General features: G+C 41.7%; 1 protein-coding gene across 2 annotated transcripts; it reads right to left on the bottom strand.

The window, feature by feature from the left end:
• Window positions 1–751: 751 nt before the first annotated feature.
• RBBP4 (RB binding protein 4, chromatin remodeling factor) lies at window positions 752–24,375 on the bottom strand. 2 transcript variants are annotated; one of them, XM_021683661.2, is made up of 12 exons: window positions 24,095–24,375; window positions 23,363–23,510; window positions 18,753–18,898; window positions 11,104–11,277; window positions 10,638–10,753; window positions 10,360–10,520; window positions 10,140–10,266; window positions 9,927–10,004; window positions 6,164–6,240; window positions 5,998–6,055; window positions 5,800–5,910; window positions 752–1,740 (listed from the first exon to the last, which is right to left on the bottom strand). In XM_021683661.2, exons 1-12 carry the CDS (start codon window positions 24,108–24,110, stop codon window positions 1,675–1,677), a joined length of 1,278 nt encoding a protein of 425 aa, XP_021539336.1. In that variant the 5' UTR covers window positions 24,111–24,375; the 3' UTR covers window positions 752–1,674. The 2 variants fall into 2 exon arrangements, with proteins under 2 accessions (XP_021539336.1, XP_044769881.1); XM_044913946.1 differs by having other exon boundaries at window positions 23,363–23,507; window positions 24,095–24,277.
• Between the last annotated feature and the right edge of the window lie 75 nt (window positions 24,376–24,450).

Below are 24,450 nucleotides of genomic sequence, written 5' to 3'. Positions count from 1 at the left end.
TTTTCATGATATGGGTTTACAATTTGAATTCTTTTGTGCCATGAGTGTTAGACTTTAAAGTGAATCCTTTTACAAAGTTTAAGTCTGTGTGGATTCCTACAGTTTACTCCTGTGTCAAGGTAATTTTCACTACACTCAGAACTACTGACTTGGAAAAAGAAACCAATCTAGATTTGAACCTAAAGGTTTAAGGATATTCAGATTTCCCCAAAGACTGTGCCTCATGAAAATGATTTTGGGTCAGAGTGATGTACTCCGTTAAATTGAGTGACTGGCAAAGAACCAGGCATTTTATCTGGTTATGGCACTTGGTGATAAAGACTTTCAAGAGCCTATTATTTCTAACCTCTAAATACAGGCTCCAGTGAAAAACATACTGGGGAGAGTCAACCTCTCTATGGGAAAAGGTTCAAACACCTTTTCCAAATATAAAGTCTGCCTTAAATGCTCTCTGCCACATTGCCTTTGACAGTCTTGGAAGTCCACGTAGTTCTCTAGGGACAGACTTCAAAAAGATGTTATGTTATCAAAGACTAATCTGTGTACCTCTGGCTCAGTGTTTCATGTCTTGCACTTTCCCTGGGAAGGAGTAAAGCTCTTTTCTATAGCTCTGGGTCTATTATATTTAATTCTGCTCTTGACAGTCGAAGACCATACACAGTAACTGTCCTCTGAACAACTCTTCAAGAAGCCAGACTGGTGTTTGATGAATGTTGTATACCAAATAAAACCCATCAGCATGGGGTTACGTAGAAAAGCAATTTATTCCATTATAAGCACTTACACAGTTAGTCATGGAGAGTAACAGGCCTGCTGGTGAAACAGGTCACCCAAAATAGAGATGGTACCAAACAAGTGGTAAAAAAGAAACCCCAAAAAAAAAAAAAAAAAAAAAAAAAAAAAAAAGCAACTCTTATCCAGGATTAATTTAATTTTAAAAACAAATACAAGCTATCAGTTCACTCTTCTCAACTGGACAGTCTACCTGTGGTATAACTGTCAGGTAAAAACATACATCTTTACAACTTGGTGGTCCCAAGTTTTTTAAAAAACCATTTCACAGAAAGGAAAGAAATATGAAAACAGCTCAAGAAATACACTAACAAGCAAAAATATATGGGGGAAAGAGGAACACATAGTTTTGACTTAACTGAAGAAACTGAGAGGAGACTGGTCTACATAGGAAAATGTGCATCCTGGAAAGTCAGGTGTGAAAATTTTAGAATAGGAATTTATATGACTTGAATCTCCCCCATTTCCTGAATAAAAATGACATCTTGTGGTATTTATACTTCATGGCTCAGACACCTACCTCACTTGGCTCTACTCCTTCCTTACTTTAGCCTTTACTTAAAGGAGTCTGAAAAACTTGGGGATATAGCCTAAGAAGAAAAATAACCACACATAATATTCCCCTTTCTGTGGCTACTTTAGACCTTTGTTACTAGAAAATTCCTAAAGAAAATTTAAATATAAGTCTGTGGCTTTACTGAATCAAGTCCCCCAGTTAATATTTAGAAAACACCCTCTGTTTGGGCTAATAACATTGTTGATGGTACCTATCATAGAGAGATAGCCAAACAAAGTCTGTGTCTCAAAACCAGTGTTAAATCAATCTCAGGGCTGAGAGGAAAAAAAAAGGGGAGTCTAAAATCACAACAAGTGCAGACATATCTAGGACCCTTGTCCTTCTGGATCCACGCTTCCTTCAGGATCTTCATCATTATAAATGTTCTCTGCCTGCCCAAAAACAAGAAACAGAGAGAAAGATATTTAGTAAACATGAAGGATACTTCTTGAAGTTAAAGTTTCAAAAACAGACTAGGCCAGGGAGACAGATTGTGAGCCACAGTCTCTGTAGCAACTATTCAACTCTGCAGTTGCTGCATGAAAGCAGCCAGGGGCCATCTGAAAATGAATGGGTATGAATGGCTGTGTCCCAACAAAAACAGGCAGCTGGCCCACAGGCCAACTAGATTAGGACATTCCCACAAAACTGAAGTAGGGTTACTATTTGTCTTGATACTCAACCTTCAGGAGTCCTTCTACTGGACATTATTCACAAGAGTCACGAAGTAAAAACAGCACAAATGTCCATTAAATGACCAATGAATAAATAAAAATGTTATCTGGCAATAAAAAAAAGCTAGTCACATATTGCATTTTTAATTTATATTAAACGTCCAGAACAGACAAATCCATAAAGTAGATTGGGGGTAATGCTGGGAGGACTGGAGGAAACTGGGGAGGATGCTTAGTGGGTAGGGGGTTTTTCTGAGGGCTAAATTACTGTGATGATAGTTGTATAATTCTGTGATTTTAAGAAAATAAATTAGAAAGTCTTCATTAAGAGCCCACCCTCAAACCATGGGTTTCAAAACTCAATTTATCATTTTTTTCTTTTAATTTATTTATTTGACAGAGAGAGAGCACAAGTAGGCAGAGCGGCAGGCAGAGGGGGAGGGAGAAGCAGGCTCCCCACTGAGCAGGGAGCCCGATGCGGGGCTCGATCCCAGGAGCCTGGGATCATGACCTGAGCCGAAGGCAGTCGCTTAACCAACTGAGCCACCCAGGCGCCCAATAATACTGATTTTTGTATTTACCCGTGTAGTTACCTTTACTGGCTTCAAGTTACTGTGGAGTGTCCTTTCATTTCCTTTCGTTTTCAGTTTGAAGGTCACCCTTTAGTATTTCTTGTTTAGCAGGTCTAGTGGTAATAGACTTCCTCAGCTTTTGTTTATCAGAAATGTCTTAATTTCTCCCTTGTTTTTTTTATTTAATTTTTTTAAAAGATTTTATTTATTTATTTGTCAGAGAGCGAAAGAGAGCACAAGCAGGGGGAGCAGCAGGCAGAGGGAGAAGCAGGCTCTCCGCCGAGCAGGGAGCCCGATGCGGGGCTCGATCCCAGGAGCCTGGGATCATGACCTGAGCTGCTTAACCGAATGAGCCACCCAGGCGCCCCAATTTATGAATATTTTTAAAAGAAAACTGCTTTAGCATAAAATAAACTCTACTTCTATTACTTGATGAAAAACTTGCATCCAAAGGCATAATCTTTTTTTTTTTTTTTAAAGACTTTATTATTTATTCGACAGAGAGAGAGACAGCAAGAGTGGGAACACAAGCAGGGGGAGAAGGAGAAGCAGGCTCCCCGCAGAGCAGGGAGCCCGATGCGGGGCTCGATCCCAGGGTCCTGGGATCATGACCTGAGCCGAAGGCAGACGCCCAGTGACTGAGGCACCCAGGCGCCCGAAAGGCATAATCTTAAATACAGAAAACACTTTCATTTGGGCAAAGTTTACTGTTCTTACTTAGCATCTACTATGCACAAATCACTAGGCTACGTGCTGCAAAGGATGGGATAGTCTTCTCTTCAAAGAGCCTGTAATCTGACTGCAGGAACAGGAAAATATACAATTGTGTAATGTTTTCTGACGACAAATATGTAGTCTCTTTTTCACCCAACTGAGTGTCTAACAATTCAATTCAATCCTGACACTAACTGCACCCGAAAGTAGCATCAGACTCCATAGGTTTAAGGGCATAGTCCCACAAGACTATGATCCTCACTTCAGAGGCCAGAGTCAAGCCCTGAGTGCCTAGACTACCCATGCACTTCTGTCCAACTTGGCTATCAACTCAGGAGTTTCCACAAGCCATCCCCCTCCCCCCACCAACCCCGCCACCTTAGGTTTGATAATTTGCTGGAATGACTCCTGGAATCATGAACACGCCTTGCTTACTATTAGCAGTTTACTATACAGCTTACAACTCAGGAAACGCCAAATGGCACTGAAGCACTGGGCAAGGTGAGAAGGGAACGCAAAGCTTCTAGGTCTTCTCTGGGCAGCATCAATATATTCAACAACCCAGAAGCTCATCGAATCAAGAGGGTACATAGAGCCTTTCCAACAGTTTTACAGAGCTCAATCCCCTCTGCCTGTGGGTAGGAGGGACTGAAAAGTTCTCCAATCACCTATTTGGTCTTTTGGGAGACCAAACCCATCCTGAGGCTTGCCAGGGGCCCTAAGTTACCTCTTAGCCTAAACTCAGATGTGGCCAAAAGGGGCTCCTTATAAACAGCAACAGAGACTTCTACCACTCAGATAACCCCAAGGGTTTTAGGAACTTGGACAAAGACAAAATATTTACTTGTTTTACAATTCTTTTTTTTTCTTTTACCACAATTCTAAAAACGCTGAGTAAAGGAACAACCTGGCCCGAAGGTGATATAGTTCAATCTCCTACAACATTCCCATGGCAACTATTAACATATCTTTAATTGACAGGCTATCCAAGGCAGCACATTTCACCTTCCTGTCAGAACTAACTTTTTATATTAATTATACGTGGGTGTATTACAAGGAAAAAGGTGAGGTAGATCTTCTGTTTACGTGTGTACTACATACTTATTATTACAAATTATAATACACCGAAATGTATAAAGAAATCCCAAAACTCCCTAAATATACCAGCCACATTATGACAAACAAGCGTCTAAACAGTTACATATAATTAAATTCAAGACTAGCTACAATAATTTTTAGTTTTTAAAAAGTATTTACTTATTTATCTGAGAGGAAGAGGGAGGGAGAGAGAGTGTGCAAGTAAGAATGAGCAGGGGTGAAGGGGGGCGGAGGGAGAAGCAGACTCCCTGCTCAGCGGGGAGTCTGCTTCTCCCTCTGACCCTCCTCCCTCTCATGCTGTCTCTCATTCTCTCTCGCAAATAAATAAAATCTTAAAAAAAAAAAAAAAAAAAAATTTTCCTCATGTTGAGCCAAAACCTTTCCCCTGGAGCTTATTCCTGCCCCTAGATCTATCCTAAAACAACAAAATCTTTTTTCCAAATCTTTTCATTAATCAGGCTACCATCATTCAAAAGTTATGCAATTAAAAAAAAATCTGTGGTAAAATACACATAAAATTGCCATCTTAACCATTTTTAAGTATACAGTTCAGTGGCATTAAGTCCATTCACCTTGTGTGCAACTGTCACCACCATCCATCTCCAAAAGGCAAGTGTTTCTTATATTGCTATATATTAGACATTACAGTTATCTTTATTATAAATCCCAAGCACTCTGGAAATTCAAAAAAGGGTAATTACTTCCCAACTGGGGTATAAAGAACAGCGATGTTTCTGGAATCTAGTAATATTTCGTGGAGAAATGGCAGTATCTGATGCTGTGCCATTGTGGTAGAAACTGTGCTAGGCAAGTTCAAAGCTACAAGCCACTTCAAAGGAATGACCATTCCCAAAGATTCAACTGCTAGTAAAGCAGGGAAAGCAGGAGGCCAGCAAGGAGGCTACTGCAATAGCCTAGCAAGTAGTAATGAGAACCTGACCAAAAACCAGGGTGTGGAGTAGAAACAGGAAAGCTGGGTACATAAGTGTGTATCTGTAAGATTAGTACAGATATGAGAAACAATGCAGATAGACAATGTAAAATCTGGTAAGTAAACCAGACCTAGAGGTGAATAGATAATGAAGAACTCTTGAGTTTTCAAGTTGGTTGAGCTGGGTGGGGGGGGTGTGATGACACTGGAGCCATATAGGAAACAGGAAAATCAGGAGAAAACGGGAATAAGGAGAAGGGAGACAGAAGTTTGAGATACTAGTGGGATAAGCAGATAAAGGTAATGAGCAGGCACTTGAAAATGATAAGGTGTAGCAAGTGCTAAAGTCACACTTGGGAGTAAACTAACCAGAGATACCAGTTGTATTCATAAAGTCTATAAATATGAAGTGATACTACATCTCATTTACCTAATGTTCCCCGAATAAATGACAACACTTACCATTTGCCACACTTGCATGATATTGTCTTCTGATACAGAACAAATCACCCAAGGTTCATTGGGATTCCAGGAGAAATCAGATATCTTGGCAGTGTGACCACCATGAATAAACTGGAAGAGGGAGGAAAACAAAGATATGAAAAGCAGAGGGCAATAAACAATGGACTATTTTAATACTACTCAATGTGCAGAACATACCAACAATTCTGGTGGCCCATCTTCTGCATCTTCTGGGGATTGTTCCTCTCCAATTTTACTAGCACAAAAAGATTTTTTAAAAGTTAAAAGAGATTTATCCCAATTAACTAATTTGGAAAACTATAAATAAAGTAACTCCACAAAGAGTAACCAATACAAGACTTACCTTAAATCCCAGACATTCAGTCTGCGATCAGTACCACTGGAAGCCAAAATAGTCTCATTGTGAGGTGACCACTGAACCTACAGTAAGAATGAAGGAAATAGAAAAGCTGTTATTTAGAAAATGAAGGGGAAAATACCTAAATTATATTTAACAGTTTAAAAATTTCATAAATAAAAAAGAAATCAAAGTATTTTAGACATTATAATTAAAACTGACAGCTGGAGGGGGTGTCTGGATGGCTCAGTTGGTTGGATCATGCAACTCTTGATCTCAGGGTTCTAAGTTCCAGCCCCAGTTTGGGTGCAGAGATTACTTAATAAGTAAATAATAAAAAAACAAAAAACAAAACAAAACAAAAAAACCCAAACAAACCTCCCCCCAACACACGAAAAAAAAACCCCAAAAACCAAAAAACACAAAAAAACCCTGATAGGTTATCTTCATACAAGAAACCATCTTATCTACCTATCACTAAACCCAGGATATCAGCTTTTGTTCTACTTCATTATATGTCTATATATCTATATCTATATCTATATATCTATATCTACATATATCTGTGTGTGAGTGTATGTGTGTTAAAGATTTTTAGGGGCGCCTGGGTGGGTCAGTTGGTTAAATGGCTGCCCTCAGCTCAGGTCATGATCTCAGGATCCTGGGATCGAGCCCCGCATTGGGCTCCCTGCTCTGTGGGGAGTCTGCTTCTCCCTCGCTGGCGCTCTCTTTCATATAAATGAATAAAATCTTAAAAAAATAAAGATTTTTAATTTTAAGTAAACTATTTCATCATATATATATACACACACATATACACACACACACACATACATATACACACATATATACATATGTATATAGAATTTTAAATTTTTAAGTAAACTCTACACCCAATGTGGGGCTGGAACTTATGACCCTGAGATCAAGAGTCACATGTTCCACCTACTGAGTCAGTCAGATGCCCCTCATCTTATATTTTTGAAGATCTGATCTTAATCTAGTTTTACTAATTCTGGCTTCTGGCCAAATGTAATCCAATTCTGACCTTAGAACTAAAGTACGGAACACATACATACAGTATCTATTTTCTCAAGTGCTTATTATGAATTCAGTATTACACATAAAACTGATAAAAAAACTAAAACAACAAAAAAAAACTGACTCCTTACAATAATGATTTTATTAAAGTTAGCTACCACACATACAACAATCACATACTGTTACACTGTTTGATAAGAAAGTCCTAGCTTCAGGCGCCTGGGTGGCTCAGTTGGTTAAGCAACTGCCTTCAGCTCAGGTCGTGATCCTGGAGTCCCAGGATCGAGTCCCACATCAGGCTCACCCACTCAGTGGGGAGTCTGCTTCTCCCTCTGACCCTCTCCCCTCTCATGCTCTCTCAAATAAATAAATAAAATCTTTAAAAAAAAAGAGAAAGTCCTAGCTTCATGGTACAGATAAAAGAGCATTAGTGACCAATACTTAGGGAAGAATTTAGATACTCTCCAGGCAAGAACACCATTACAAACAAGGACAAAGAGACAGGATAAAGACAAAATGTTCACTGGAGCAGTCTAAGAGTAGAAAGTAAGGTTAAGTGAGACCAAGTGCATAGGAGTATGGCTCACCTAGAGCCTAATTCAGAGGCCCCTTTCACACACCAAAATTAACTTTGACCACCCTAAGTTCTTTTTCTTAAGATATATTTATTTATTTGACAGAGAGACAGAGGAGAGCGCACAAGCAGGGGGAGTGGCAGGCAGCGGGAGAAGTGGGATTTGATCCTAAGACCCTGGGACCATGACCTGAGCCCAAGGCAGCCGCTTAACAGACTAAGCCACCCAGGTGCGCCCCCTCCCATTTTTAAGATTTTATTTACTTGAGACAGAGAGAGAGAGAGAGAGAGAGCACAAGCTGGGGGGAGGGGCAGAGGGAGAAGCAGACTCCTAACTGAGTAAGGAGCCCAATGCGGGGCTCAATCCCAGGACCTCAGAATCATGACCTGAGCCAAAGGCAGACCCTTAACTGACTGAGCCACGCACCCGTAAGTGCCCCCACCCTTTAGTTCTTAATACTTAACAATCTTCTGTTAGGTGAATCTAAATGGGCCTTTCCTTGCTATAAAACTGTAAGCTCTTTTTTAAAGATTTTATTTATTTATTTGACTGAGAGAGAGGGAGAGAAGGAACACAAGCAGGGGGAGTGGGAGAGGGAGAAGAAGGCTTCCCGCAGAGCAGGGAGCCCGACGCGGGGCTTGATCCCAGGACCCTGGGATCATGACCTGAGTCGAAGGCAGACGCTTAATGACTGAGCTACCCAGGCGCCCCCCAAAACTAGGTTCTTTTAGACTTTATCACCTCTTGACTGCTATGCGTCTAGTAGGAGAGAAATTGTTTGTTATGAGTTAATTATTCTCTGGGAATAAATCTTCATGGGAATAAATCTAAAAAGACGAAAAGGGGGGAAAAGCCCTAAACATCCCTGTAAATAGCATCTTGGGAGTTTATTTATTTATTTAAGATTTTATTTATTTGGGCACCTGGGTGGCTCAGATGGTTAAGCATCTGTCTTCGGCTCAGGTCATGATCTCAGGGTCCTGGAATCGAGTCCCGCATCGGGCTCCCTGCTCCTTGGAAGCCTGCTTCTCCCTCTGCCCCCCTCTCTCTCTGTCTCTCATGAATGAATAAATAAAATCTTTAAAAAAAAAAAAAGATTTTATTTATTTGACAGAGAGAGACACAGTGAGAGAGGGAACACAAGCAGGGGGAGTGGGAGAGGGAGAAGCAGGCTTCCCGAGGAGGAGGGAGCTTGATGCGGGGCTCGATCCCAGGACCCTGGGATCATGACCTGAGCCGAAGGCAGACGCTCAATGACTGAGCTACCCAGGTGCCCCTCAAACTAAATTTTTTTAAAAGATTTTATTTACTTATTTGACAGAGAGAGACACAGAGAGAGAGGGAGCACAAGCAGGGGGAGTGGGAGAGGGAGAAGCAGGCTCCCTGCTGAGCAGGGAGCCCGATACGGGGCTCGGTCCCAGGACCCTGGAATCATGACCTGAGCCAAAGGCAGACGCTTAATGACTGAGCCACCCAGGTGCCCCTTGAAAATGGTTGTTGTTGTTGTTTTAAAGATTTTATTTATTTATTTGATGGAGAGAGACACAGTGAGAGAGGGAACACAAGCAGGGGGAGTGGGAGAGGGAGAAGCAGGCTTCCCACGGAGCAGAGAGCCCGATGCGGGGCTCAATCCCAGTACCTCAGGATCATGACCTGAGCCGAAGGCAGACACTTAACAACTGAGCCACCCAGGCACCCCTGTAAGCTCTTTGATAGCAAAGACTATATATATAACATATTCCTCACAGTGTCCTGGCAATAAGCATTGAACATAGTGCCACATTTCTTGAATTGAGTCAGGGAGCTCTTTGCATGTTAAGAAAGGAGCTTAAACTGATGAGGCAGAAAACATGGAGCTAGTACTTTTGGCTTCAACTGCAAAATCAATAGACATGGCAAGTTCTGGAAATAAGGGAAGAGACAAATGTCAGGAACATGAATACAATTATCGGGCACTGATTTTCTTAATACCTCAAGAGTAGCCAATGACCAGTTTGAGGAAGTATAGAAATAACAATCCCAATTCCTACAGAGATTATCATAGATACGTAGAAGATTTCTATTACTGATAGGGGATAAAGCACAAGTGTGCCTACTCACACATCCAGGTTTTCCTTAAACAAACAAACAAATGTAGTGTTAGTTTCTCTTACCTGGAATATTTCATCCTTATGTGATTCAAAGGAATGCAACTTAAGTTTCAGATTTCTCAGATCCCACAAGGCAACAGTCTATGTACAAAAAGGAAAGCAAGTGCAATCAATAATTTTTTAATGAGAAAACCTGCAATTGAAAGAGCACTGTGCATTCAAAGGAAGCAAAAGAAATTTACCCAATGTTTTTTTCTTAAAATAAACCAAACTGACCTTGTCGGCTGATCCTGTGGCCAGAATGAACTCACTATAAGGATTGAAAGATAGGCAGTTCACTTCAGCAGTGTGAGCATCAACTGAGTGGCTTGGTTTAGAAGTATTGTTTGAACGAGTATCCCAGCTTTAATAAAAAAGGAAAAACATGAAAAAAGCTTGAAATGGGTAATATAAAACCTAGACAACAAGGAAAAAACTAAAAATGGATTCTACTCACATCATAAGTTTCTGATCATCAGCAACTGACCCAAACAGAGACTCATGGAGCAAATGCCAGGAAACATCTTCTACTACTGCTGTATGTCCTGTAAAGATGGTCTTCGCATCCACCACTTTTCCTTCCTTTGGAACAGCACTGATGTCCCAGAGGCAGATGGTCTTAAATGTAAAATTAACTATTATATAAATGGAAGCTTCTCACTTCCCCACATACCTCAGAAAAGAAACCAACTGATAAGCAGCCCAGATTTGCATCAAAATGAGAAGGACACATACATGGTCGTCTGAAGCACTAAGTAAGTGCCCACTGAGATTTGGGTTCCAAGAAAGTCCATAGCCTTCCTTCTGATGTCCACGCAGACGCAAGTCTGGGTTGCACTCTCCAGAAGGGTCTGCAAATTAACAGACATATCAAGACTATCCAGAGTCTACTGCCTCTTTGGGTCTACAAAGCATAATGGAATTGTGATGAAGAGACCTAAAGCTCTTCATATTTATAGCAAAACAGACCCATTATGATCAAATTTTTAACACTTAAAACGCACCATTATTCTGTTCTGTGTAAAAAAAAGCATTTTTTTTCACCTAGGTAAGAAGAACAAAGGAAGAATATCCATATATACCAGTATACATCACAAGATGTTAAAATATACAAATAACAAGCAATTAAATCCAGATTGAGTGGAACAGTGTATTCCCATAGTGACTCATTATCTGTATTTGAACTGAAGAGGGCAAGTACCTGGTTTGGAAGGATGTTTTGTATAGTCAAAAACAAGAACATCACTGGATGGAGTCTTTGTTGCAATGATGCAAGGGTTCTGGGGCATATAACGCGCCCGGTTTACTTCTCCTTCATGGTTGATCTTGATTTCTATTTCAATTTTTCCACTAACTGAGCCAAAACCTCCAAATTCTGTAAGTAAGAAATTGCAAATGAGGACAAAGCAAGAGCTACTCTGTCACTCAAATTATGACACAGGCAAGCTTTTTATCAGCAACCTGGTATAATACTAGAAATAATCTAGACATTTGTTAATAGTATAAAGTGTTTTCATACCTCTTATTTCATTTGATTCTTACTGCAACCCTACACAGTAAGGAAGACGGTTAATATCCCCCCAAATTTTACCAAGAAAAACAGGAATTTGGAGTACCTACAATAATCTGTTCTTAGTGACAGGACTACGGCTGAACCTAATGTGAATTCCCATTTTCCTGATTCCTAGCCTAATACTCTTTCAGCTATACCTACACCAATTCTAGATAGTTATTTAACAAACGTTATAATACTATCTAAAAGTCAGGAACACTACCATTTCCACTTCGAAAGTAGATTCTCAATAAGCAATTTTCAAATCTCATTTAAAGTAACAAAAAGTGCTGAATAAATAAAATCCAAATTACTGTATTATTATTATTTTTTAAAGATTTTATTTATTTATTTGACAGAGAGAGACACAGCGAGAGAGGAAACACAGCAGGGGGAGTGGGAGAGGGAGAAGCAGACTTCCCGTGGAGCAGGGAGCCCGATGCGGGGCTCGATCCCACTGGGATCATGACCTGAGCTGAAGGCAGACGCTTAACGACTGAGCCATCCAGGCGCCCTATTTTATTTTAAGATTTATTTGAGAGAGAGAGAGTGAGAGAGCACGTGCATGTGAGCATGAGCAGGAGGGGCGGAGGGAGAGAGAGAGAATCCCAAGCAGACTCCGCACTGAGTACAGAGCCCAACATGGGGCCCATCCCAAGACCACGACCTGAGCTGAAACCAAGACTCAAGATGCTCAACCGTCTACTCCAGCCATGTGCCCCTTAAGTTACTATTTTAATGAATATTAAAGTACACAGTGTGCCAGATACTAGAGAGTCCCCTTTACACCATGTATTTGAAGCTGTAGTTTGGAATGACCTTGCTGAAATACCATCACACCATTATCTTTTCCCTGTACCATTTCTCTTAGTCCAGTGAGGAAAAACAGAGCCACAATAGCTAGTTCCATTTTCCTGAACCCCCACTTATATATGCCAACCACAATCCTTAGCTGAAATAAACCAGGCAGGCAAGGACTAGATAAAAACATTTTTTATTCACATTTGACTACTGTATGCACTTAGTTCTCCCAAGTGCCATTATAAAATGTATAACAATATAATTTGTGATCATGTAAATCTTGGCAAAGCAACATATAAACAAAGGTAGTTAATGATTAGGCGAAGAATTACAGAAAGCAGCATGATAAGATACTTAAGAGTTGGACCTTGGCCTAACTGACTGCCAAAGCTTGATTTGGGGAAGGCCTTCAATTTCTGAGTCTCAAATATCTTCTCCATAAAGAAAAGTTGTGAGAGTAACTTGTAAATTAAAACCCTGTCAACAGCACTGTTATACAAGTGTCACACTTTGAAGGACAAAAATCTTTTCAAAAAGCAAGGACATAGATGGGTAATATGTCTGGCTGATTAGATAACTTTCAATTTCCAAATAACTTTTTACAGTTGAAATGCAAATGTCTCATAAAGAGTAAAAATCTAAAATTAAAAACTCAGAATAGACTCTAAAGGAGAAAACAACCCCACATTAAATGAATTTCCCCCCAGAACTCTAGACCTCGAGTATCTACAATGTAAAAAAGAAGGCATAAGATAGAGGATTGCGAAGAACTTTCAGTCTAAACACAGAGAGAAAAAACAGTACTACAGATGACTATGACAAAAAAGCCTAACTGCCAGAAAAGCGATCCCGATGACAAGGGAAGGGGAACAGCTGCCGCCGAGCCCGCAGAGCAAGGGCACTGACTACATAACGTGGGGTATTTTGGTATTGGAGACATACTAAACAGAGGGTGTCTCCCTAACTGTGGTTAAAATACAGTAGTAAGTCAGCTTAGACGATTCACAATGGACTTTTTACAAAGATGAGGACTCATCTATTTAAAAAATAATTAGGGGTACCCAAGCTGAAGCTGACAGACAAAAGGACAAATCTGAAGTAGGAAACAAAGACTGAGGTATCAATGTACAATAAATGACTATCAAGGTCCAGTTGTATTCCTATTTTGCTTACTTCTCTCCATATAAAACTCTTTTAAAAAAAAAAACTTGGCGGGGGCGCCTGGGTGGCTCAGTTGGTTAAGTGACTGCCTTCGGCTCAGGTCATGATCCTGGAGTCCCTGGATCGAGTCCCCCATCGGGCTCCCTGCTCAGCAGGGAGTCTGCTTCTCTCTCTGACCCTCCCCCCTCTCATGTGCTCTCTCTCTCAAATAAATAAATAAAATCTTAAAAAAAAAACAAAAAACAAAAAAAAACTTGGCGGGGGGGGTGCCTGGGTGGCTCAGTTGTTCAGTGTCTGCCTTCGGCTCAGGTCATGATCCCAGGGTCCAGGGATCGAGCCCCGTGAAGGGGGCTCCCTGCTCGGCAGGAAGCCTGCTTCTCCCTCTCCCACTCCCCCTGCTTGTGTTCCCTGTCTCACTGTCTCTCTGTCAAATAAATAAATAAAATCTTAAAAAAAAAAAACAACAAAACATGTGGGGGGGGGGGACTTGAGCTATAATGTACTAAAAGTGCCTAGCTTGACAAATTTTTACAAATGTATACACTGGGAAAACCAGCCCCCAGATCAAAATATAGAACATCTCCAGCTTCCCAGAAGGTACTATCATGTCCCTCCCAACCAATATCCACCCTCCCCCACAAACAGGTAACCAGAACTGATTTCTACCTGTAAGCCACTCTTTGAGTCCATAAACTACCTTTTGATCAAAAAAGAGTAAACTCTAACAACAAATATTCAACTATCTCACCATGATTTAGTAAGTTTATTTTATACAATTCAGAGAAAAGACTAAAGATATCTTAAAAAAAAATTCTCCAAATAAATCGCTAAAAATAAACTTGCTGGTATTGAAAGATCTTGGTAACAGAGTCATAAGTAAAATTTTACATCTAATCTATTTGACAAGGGCTTAAAATGTGACTATAGCCAGGCTGACCCTAATATAAACACACAAATTCTTTTTACTGTCAAAACAGGACAAAGCCAGTTTTCAGTTTTCACTTTGAAAGTTCAATGATCTTTTGAAGCTGTCTGCCATCCATTACCTAAAACCAAACGGGGTCAAGTGGATGGTAACTAATTATAATAGTTCAATCTGAGAGCCCCGAATATTTCATCTGAGAGCAAGACTGACTAGTAAGCTATCTACCTAATAACCACCCAAAAGACATTAGGATATTATCTACTTCCACAATTGTTAAGACCATACAGAAGAGAGCACCACCCCTCTTTAAAGCACCAAGCCTATCCAGTGATCTGAAGGGGGGGGCGGGCAGTAAAAGGAAGAGAAGAGAGAGAAAGGGAGATAAGCTGTGTAACCTAGGGCAAGTTACAAAACAACTATTGAGTATCGGTTTCCCTATGAGAATTAAATAGGGTGATTTATATAGTTGTACAAATACATCACGCATTACCAATATTTTTAACTGTTCCTCTGTAATTAAGCATTAATTAAGGGGGATAAAGCAAAAGTTGGTTTGATGTTATTCAAAAAACTCAGTTACCAGAAAAGATCTGAGTACGTATGTTAAAAAAAAAAAATGCCACTTCAACAACCAGTGAAGAAAACAATTTGCCAGCAAATGGAATTTTTTTTAAAGATTTTATTTATTTATTTGACAGAGAGAGAGATGGCGAGAGCAGGAACACAAGCAGGGGGAGTGGGAGAGGGAGAAGCAGGCTTCCCGCTGAGCAGGGAGCCCGATGTGGGGCTCGATCCCAGGACCCTGGGGTCATGATCTGAGCCAAAGGCAGACTCGTAACGACTGAGCCACCCAGGCGCCCCTGGAATTTTTTTTTTTAAAGTAGCCTCCACGCCTAGCATGGAGCCCAATGCAGGGCTTGAACTCACCACCCTGATATCAAGACCTGAACTGATCAAGAGTCGGAATTAAGCTTAACCAACTGAGCCACCCAAGTGCCCCCAGCAAATAGTATTTTTAAAAAATTGCTAACCCCTTAGAAAAATGCTTGGATTCCTACTCCATACCCAATGCCAAAACAAATTCCAGAAAGATTACAGTTTTAATGGCCAAAACATAAATAAGCACCAGAAAATAACAGGTAAATATTTTAAAATCTTAGAATAATAAAGGCATTTCCAAGAATGACACAAAATCTGAAGGCTGTCAGACGGAAGTTGGGACACGTAAATCCATTGTTGGCAAGGACATGGAGAAACACACACAAATACATCGCTATTGGGGCGCCTGGGTGGCTCAGTTGGTTGGGCGACTGCCTTCGGCTCGGGTCATGATCCTGGAGTCCCTGGATCGAGTCCCGCATCGGGCTCCTTGCTCGGTGGGGAGTCTGCTTCACCCTCTGACCCTATCCCCTCTCATGTGTTCTCTCATTCTCTCTGTCTCAAATAAATAAAATCTTAAAAAACAAAAAACAAAAAACATCGCTATTGGTGGGACTGTGAATCTTTTTTGGAGGGCAACAGCAGTTACTAATTTCACTTGAAAATGTTCTTGCCCTTTGATCAGCATTCCACTTAGAAAATTATTTTAGGGGCGCCTGGGTGGCTCAGTCGTTAAGCGTCTGCCTTCGGCTCATGTCATGGTCCCAGGGTCCTGGGATCGAGCCCCGCATCGGGCTCCCTGCTCGGTGGGAAGCCTGCGTCTCCCTCTCCCACTCCCCCTGCTTGTGTTCCTGCTCTCGCTGTCTCTCTCTCTGTCAAATAAATAAATAAAATCTTAAAAAAAAAAAAAAGAAAATTATTTTACAGCAAAACTATGCAAGACATGGTATAAGAACTGTTTTTCAAGCCAGAAAATTGGAAACCACTTAAATGTCAAATAAGGGATGGTTAATTATGACATAGTATACAACCATCAAAAGGAGATACATCTTAAACATAAAGATGTCCAAGATACATCAGGTCAGAAAAGCATATTCTATGCTGCATCCTTAGTACCAAGAAAAAAGCCCGGCGTACAGTAAGTACTCAACATATATGTTGAATAAGTGAGCCAATAAATGGGATAGATAAATCATTCAAAAAACAATTTAACAGTCACCTATATGTAGAAGATAGGTTTACGGCAGTGGCAGAGTCCATAGTTCTCTATTTGCTTTGATTTCTAAAAAAAATTTATTACATTACCAGAGTATTTGCTTTGTCACTAAATAACCAAAAACCCTATTTAAAAACAATTTATCTTCATTTAATAGAAAGGAAGCTGACGCTCAAACTAAATGATTTATCCAAAACCACACAGCTAGTGAGTGGCATAATGGGATCTCAAGCCCAAGACCTTGGACTCTTTTAAGTTCAGTGTCCATCCCCACCCCACCCCAACACTAATGTCTACCCAGAGAATAACTTCCCAATAATTGTTGGGTCAGTGACACAAAATCGTATTTGTGGACCTTTATCTTAAGAACTTACTACTTTGCATTCTGTATCACCCTAAAGAAATATGGAGTGATCAAAAGATTAACTGCACACAAGAATCCTGGCAAGTAACCGGAGCCCAAAAGAACTTAGATAATCTGGGCGCCTGGGTGGCTCAGTTGGTTAAGCGACTGCCTTCGGCTCAGGTCATGATCCTGGAGGCCTGGGATCGAGTCCCGCATCGGGCTCCCTGCTCAGCAGGGGGTCTGCTTCTCCCTCTGCCCTCTTCCTTCTCGTGCTCTCTGTCTCTCATTCTCTCTCTCTCAAATAAATAAATAAAATCTTTAAAAAAAAAAAAAAGAACTTAGATAATCTAAGAATGGATTCTACTAATCAGGAGAAATTTAACATTAAATATCCATTTTTTAGATCACATATCTCAATGAGAACGTATCTTTTAACTCTTGGTATTAATTTGAATTTAGGGATAACAACAAAGGTAACTCATCCATTTCCACCTCTATTAAAAGGGAAAGAGTAGGGCGCCTGGGTGGCTCAGTTGGTTAAGCAACTGCCTTCGGCTCAGGTCATGATCCTGGAGTCCCTGGATCGAGTCCCGCATTGGGCTCCCTGCTCAGCGGGGAGTCTGCTTCTCCCTCTGACCCTCCTCCCCCTCATGCTCTCTGTCTCTCATTCTCTCTGTCTCAAATAAATAAATAAAATCTTAAAAAAAAAAAAAAAAAAAGGGAAAGAGTTAAGTATTTCATGAACAGCTAAACCCTTAGATTATCTCCTCATATAGAATTAAATGGCTCATTTAATTTTTATATACGTATCAAGTGTCATGGTTAAGTCATTTCTACCACTTCAAAATGGAAAGGGTAATTTAAGTCATTGTTTCTCAATCTTTTTCCCCCCTCTAAAAAACCTTATAAGACATCTTTTCTGACTCCCCTGATGAAATTTTAATACCACAGATATCCTGTGTATTTATGTATACCATGTATATCTGTGCTTTATACGTTTAAAGAATAAAGATTGTTGGGGTGCCTGGGTGGCTCAGTTGTTAGGCGCCTGCCTTCAGCTCAAGTCATGATCCCAGGGTTCTGGGATCGAGCCCCGCATCGGGCTCCCTGCTCCGCAGGAAGCCTGCTTCTCCCTCTCCCACTCCCCCTGCTTGTGTTCCCTCTCTTCCTGTGTCTCTCTCTGTCAAATAAATAAATAAAATCTTAAAAAAAAAAAAAGAATTAAGATTATTTTCATACATCCCCCATTCCAAGAACCAATTTTCATCCCTTTGGGGCAATTATCTCCCATGCTGAGAATGCACAAATGCATGCAAGCACACCAGTAATAAATGGTGGACTTTGGGGGCACCTGGCTGGCTTAGTTGGTAGAGAATGTGACTCTTGATCTCAGGGTTGTGAGTTGGGTATAGAGATTACTTAAAAGCAAAATCTTAAAAAAAACAAACCTATGATGGTAATAATTTGCAATATATGAGTGTATCAAATTAACACCTTGTACAACTTAAACGTACACAATGTTATATGTCAATTACATCTCAATAAAGCTGGAATAAAAAAAAAGCCCCTCCCCCCCCCATTAAAGGGGCACCTGGCTGGCTCAGTCAGAAGAGCATACGACTCCTGATCTCAGGGTCTTAGGGTTGAGTTTGAGCCCCACAATGAGTGTAGAGATTACATAAATATATCTTTAAAAAAAAAATTGAATGAATGAATGAATGGTGGATTTTAGCTTCTTTCAATTCTAGGACCCCCCCCCCCCCCATCTAGTAGAGGAGGGTTTCTAGAAAAGACATAGAACCAGATATCTAATAATATCTGTATTGCAAACGCAGGGTTTCCAAACCTCAAAATCTTATTACTAATTTGACAGGCTACTTAATCAAACTTTACACCCTTTTCATGACAATTCAAAGATATGAAAGATATAACCCATTCATCATTCCTTCTTTCAGTTTGAAGATTCCTACCTCCTTTCTCACTGTCGTAGTGTGAAGCATCAAACTGAGCATCATCGTTAGGGAGCTGCACACTGGCTATCACAAGATGGTTTTGTTCATCTGACGTGTGTGTTCCCAGGACAAGTCGATGAATGCTGAAGTCTTTCCCCTCCGGTCTGTAATAGCAATACATGGTCACTATTCAAATTAGTAACACTAAGAGAGACAATGAAGTCAGTGATAATACTTGGTATGCAAAAGGCACTACTACAACTAGGTTTTGGGAAGAAAAACTTATCAAGAGCCACATTTCTGGGGTGCCTGGGTGGCTCCGTTGGTTAAGCGTCTGTCTTCGGCTCAGGTCATGATCCCGGCGTCCTGGGATCAAGCCCCGAATCGGGGGTCCCTGCTCCACAGGGAACCTGCTTCTCCCTCTCCCTGCCGCTCCCCCTGCTTGTGCTTTGTCAAATAAATAAATAAATCTTTAAAAACAAAAAAAACCCACATTTCTGACCTTTTTTTTTTTTAAAGATTTTATTTATTTGTCAGAGAGAGAGAGAGAGCACAAGCAGGGGGAGTGGCAGGCAGAGGGAGAAGCAGGCTCCCCACTGCACAAGGAGGCTGATGAGGGACTTGATCCCAAGACTCTGGGATCATGACTTAAGCCGTAGAGAGATGCTTAACTGACCAAGCCACCCAGGCATCCCCATATTTCTGACTTTTTTTTTTTTTTTAAAGATTTTATTTATTTATTTGAGACAGAGAGAATGAGAGACAGAGAGCACGAGAGGGAGGAGGGTCAGAGGGAGAAGCAGACTCCCTGCTGAGCAGGGAGCCCGATGCGGGACTCAATCCCGGGACTCCAGGATCATGACCTGAGCCGAAGGCAGTCGCTTAACCAACTGAGCCACCCAGGCGCCCTATTTCTGACTTTTATTGTATCTTCCATAGAGGAGTATAAGGAGGATCACACAGCACTTAGTTGTGTAAATATTTCTTAAGTTGGCCAAAAATTTACAATTACTTTGGGGAAACATCTAGCGGAATAAAATGTGAATTACTCACCCTTTACAATAGGTTGGGGGTAAAGAAAAGAATTGCTGGGTACACTAACACTTTAGGTTACTTCATTAAAAGGTAAAGGAAAAAAAATAACATTAGGGAAACTAATTGTTCAAATATTTACCAAGTACCTAATCAGTAAGCAAATTGTGCCAAATACAATGAAGTACAAAAATGATTAAGACATGATTTGTGCACTCGAAAAGCTAGGGGCAATTAGATAGTCACGTACATAAATAATTAAAATATAAGTCGGAGGGGGAGATGAACCATGAGAGACTATGGACTCTGAGAAACAAACTGAGGGTTCCAGAGGGGAGGGGAGGTGGGGGGATGGGTTAGACTGGTGATGGGTATTAAAGAGGGCACGTTCTGCATGGAGCACTGGGTGTTATGCACAAACAATGAATCATGGAACACTACATCAAAAAGTAACGATGTAATGTACAGTGATTAACATAATGAAATAAGATTTTAAAAAATCAAAATTAGCTAAGGAGAAAAAGAAAAAAAAATATAAGTCAACCAGTACTACATGAAAGGCACACAAGAAGATGGGAGTTTATATAAGAAAGATTACTTCTGGAATTAAGGAAGTGTCCGTTAAAGAGGTGATACTTCAGCAGACGTCAAAATGAGAGCTAAAACCCAGAAGAGACAAGGGCTCTGGTAAACAGTATTCCAAGGAAAGGGAACTGAGCAAAGGGCAAGTCCACAAAATCCCAGACACCTAAGCTGTTTACAAACCATGTATCACTTAAAGATGAAGATACTTGAGGTTTAGGAAAAGTAGGCAAACTTGCTTAACATCATACAACTACTAGGACCGATATCCCAATTTGACTTTGGATGTGGGAAAATGCAGTCAGAGAGAGAAGGCTAAAAAACAGATTCTAGGGTGCTGAATGCCACCTTAAGGCATTCACGACTCTATGCTACAGGAGGAACAAGGGACCATGGAAAATGTCTAAGGGACCTAACACCACCTGAATAACCACAGAAGGATTAATCTAACAGTGTAAAGCAGAGGTTCTTCAAGTGTGGTATCAGGACCAACAGCATCAGCATCACCTAGGAACTTCAGCTAGAAAGGCAAATTAAATTCTCAGATCCACTCCAGACCTACTAAATGAGGAAACTGGGATGTTGGGCACAATGGCCTATCTTATCATCCCTCCAGCTGATTATGATACATGTTCAAGTCTGAGAACCCCTGGTCTAGAAAAGAAAGATATTACATAATAGAATCCACTGGAGCTTGTAAATGAACTGTCAAGTGAAGAAAAGAGAAAAACCTAGGACATGTCAAACGAAAGTCAACTATGATAAAGAGAAATAGAAACAACAGGAGAAAGCTGGAGTGGGACTCTATGGAAAGAAGATACTCAGTCTGGGGGCGCCTGGGTGGCTCAGTCGTTAAGCGTCTGCCTTCGGCTCAGGTCATGATCCCAGGGTCCTGGGATCGAGTCCCACATCGGGCTCCCTGCTCCATGGGAGGCCTGCTTCTCCCTCTCCCACTCCCCCTGCTTGTGTTCCCTCTCTCGCTGTCTCTCTCTGTCAAATAAATAAAATCTTTAAAAAAAAAAAAAAAAAAAGAAGATACTCAGTCTGGAACATGTGATATTGGGGAAGACTGTAAGATACTCCAGAGAAGACACCAGCAGGCAGCTGAAAATTCAGGAAAAGCTCAGAAGGAATTACTCTGCAGAGAGGCAATAGATATCTATATCCTACATAGAAAAAGTAGAGGGCACCTGGGTGGCTCAGTTGTTAAGCACCTGCCTTTGGCTCAGGTCACAATCCCACGGTCCTGGGATCGAGTCCCTGCTCGGCGGGAAGCCTGCTTCGCTCTCTCCCACTCCCCCTGCTTGTGTTCCCTCTCTCGCTGTGCCTCTCTCTGTCAAATAAATAAAATCTTAAAAAAAAAAAAAGTAGAGGAAAGAGAGCTGTCAACACAAAACTGGGAATACCTGCATTTAGGGTAAACAAAGAACCACAGGAAGTAAGGGAAGAAAAGTATTACAGAACTACAATTGTATTTTTTTAAAAAAAGGATATGAATAAATACCACCACTACCACCATACACACACACAAAAAAGACCAACAGACACAAAAAATTAAACACTTGACATTAGGTATTCTTGCTTCTAAGTAATCCTCATCTTAAAAAGAAAATTAGTACTGCTGGGGCGCCTGGGTGGCTCAGTAGGTTAAGAGTCCAACTCACGATTTCAGCTCAGGTCATGATGTCATGGGTCGTGGGACTGAGCCCTGTGTGGGCTCTCAAATAAATAAATAAAATCTTTATAAAAATAAATAAATAAATAAATAAATTCACCTTCATCTTTGCACTGTCACTTCCTCCTGGAAGCCTTTCACGGTACCCTAGGTTGAGGTGATTCTTCCTTGCCCTGATCATTTTATCTGTGCCACTCTTATAATTATTTTTTACTGTAACACAGTAGCCCCCCCATCTGTGGTTTTAGTTACCCGCGGTCAACCACAATCCCCTCCAGAAGTAGATGATCTTCCTTCTGACTTATCATCAGGTCAATAGTAGCCTAATACTTCATCACAATGCCCATGTCATTCATCTCATTTTATTTCATCACATAGGCATTTTCTCAACAACATCACAAGAAGGGTGAGTACAGTGAGAGATTTTGACAGCAAGAGACCACAATCAGATAGCTTTTATTATGGTATATTATTATAATCACTGCTTTATTATTAGCCTCTAACGTGTCTAATTTACAAATTAAGCTTTACCGCCGTTATGTATAGGAAAAAACATAATATAGAGTTCAGTACTATCCATGGTTTCGGACATCCACTGGGGATTCTCAGCCATATTCCCTACAAATAAGGGGGGTGGGGATACGTACCATACTATATACACAAGAAGTCAAGGCTGGGAGGGTGTCTTATCTAAACTTGCACACCATGATATGTGGTACCTACCAGACCCTAAATAAATGGAAGGTAAACTAAGTACTATTTTATCTTCTTAGAGGTAAGCTTCTCAGGTGTAAGACCTACCCTACATGTGATTAATCTCTCACTATGCACAATTCCCTTGTATAAACACCATTCCACGTTCAGGTGTTCTAAACATCCTAAGTATCTCTGTAAAACTGCTCTTAGCACATGTAACTGTACCTATTAGTTTACATCAGTCTCTTCAAACTATACATGGGCTCCTTGAAGGCAAGTACCATGTCACATAAATCTTCGTACTAACCAGCTACCACCTCTAGATTCCAATGTTTTGCTGAAAAAACTGAACTCATCATAGCATTTTTTGGAAAGCTGACACATTTTACATTATTTGGTCAACTGTAGTTACAACAGGCTATTCAATTCGTTATCAGGAAAAGAAAACAAGTTTTCTCTTATCAGGTACACTGCAAAACTATTTTTACATTTTGTCTTATTTTTTGGCCTAGGAAAAAAACTTCACCAATAGGTTTTGATCACGTGCTCTCTTTGGGTGACTGGAGGAAAACAGGGAAAATCAACGTGAGAAATCTACACTGAGGAGGCCGTAACAAGATAACGTTCAAAAGATTCACATCACCTGGTTACATCTGGAAGCCACTGTGCAGTTAGGCTAGGCCACTCCAGAGCATGGGTCATCACCAAATCGTAAAGAAAAGGGGTATTCTTTTTCCATATTTTGTACTCTTCGTTGATCACACGTTCTTCTACTGCGTCATCAAAGGCTGCTAAAAAGTTAAAAACAAATTAAGTTAGCGAACACAAATGGAAACCGAGTCAACACTTCCTAAGCTACCGGCCCTGCTCGAGTCCAGATTCTGAAATGGAGGAGATATGTGTAAATCTCCCCCCGGCGGAGGTACCAACAGCCCTCTCCACCCGCGCGGGCCCGCAATTACTCTCGGGCTAGCCAGGCCCGTCCTCCGTTAGCCGTTCGGGCGACGGCGCCGGGCCTCACGAACACGCTCCCGTTCGCGCTGAGTCTACAGAACCGGCGCGGAGGCCCGCACACCGGCCCCTGGGGTGGGGAACGGCGTAGGCAGAACCGGGAGAGGCGGGCGGACCGACAGGGAGCGCGGGGAGAGACCAAATAGCGGCCGGGCCCCCCCACCAGCTCCACGCCGCGGCGACAGGCCTCCGCGCCGGAGGAACTGGCGCGCCGTTAGCCCGCCCCGCGGGGCGATTTCTCCTCACGCCTTCGATGGTGGGGACAGCACTCAAGAGTCGGGCCTGTCTTCACTGCTAGGCCCTGTCGAGGCCGCGGCACCAGCCCGGCACCCCCGCCCTCCTCGGGCGGCCCCAGCACCCTCACCTTCCTTGTCGGCCATGGCGGGCAGGCAAGCCGGGGGGATCCCGGGGTCGAGCGTTGCGGGAGGGGCGGGGAGGCTACGGGCGCTCGCTCTGCGCGCGCGGCCTCTATTGTTTCCTGCTGCCCCTGCGTGAGGTCCGACTCGAGCACCTTCGCGCCAACACTGGCCAATCGGAGCGCCCCGAATGGTAGGGTGGGCGGGGAAGCCGCGTTCGCAGCCTATCCAGACACGCAGAGTCGCTTTCGGCGGGTCCGAGGCGCGCGCCCCTCCCCTGCCCCCACACAGCCCGGAGCCGACTTCCTTCGATTGCGCGCGCGCGGAGCCGGTGGGAGTGCGACCGCCGGGTCACGTGAGAGGT

Source organism: Neomonachus schauinslandi, chromosome 4 (assembly GCF_002201575.2).
Source record: "Neomonachus schauinslandi chromosome 4, ASM220157v2, whole genome shotgun sequence".
NCBI classification, from domain to species: Eukaryota; Metazoa; Chordata; class Mammalia; order Carnivora; family Phocidae; genus Neomonachus; species Neomonachus schauinslandi.
This window is presented reverse-complemented; position numbering and strand designations above follow the sequence as displayed.

Bases quoted from the DNA above. Each gene is read 5' to 3' on its own strand.
- RBBP4 (XM_021683661.2), bottom strand. The intron at 6,056-6,163 runs GTAAGTCTTGTA...TTTTTGTGCTAG, and splicing joins CTGAATGTCTGGGATTTAAG to TAAAATTGGAGAGGAACAAT. The intron at 1,741-5,799 runs GTAAGTGTTGTC...GTTTTTGGGCAG, and splicing joins TCATGCAAGTGTGGCAAATG to GCAGAGAACATTTATAATGA.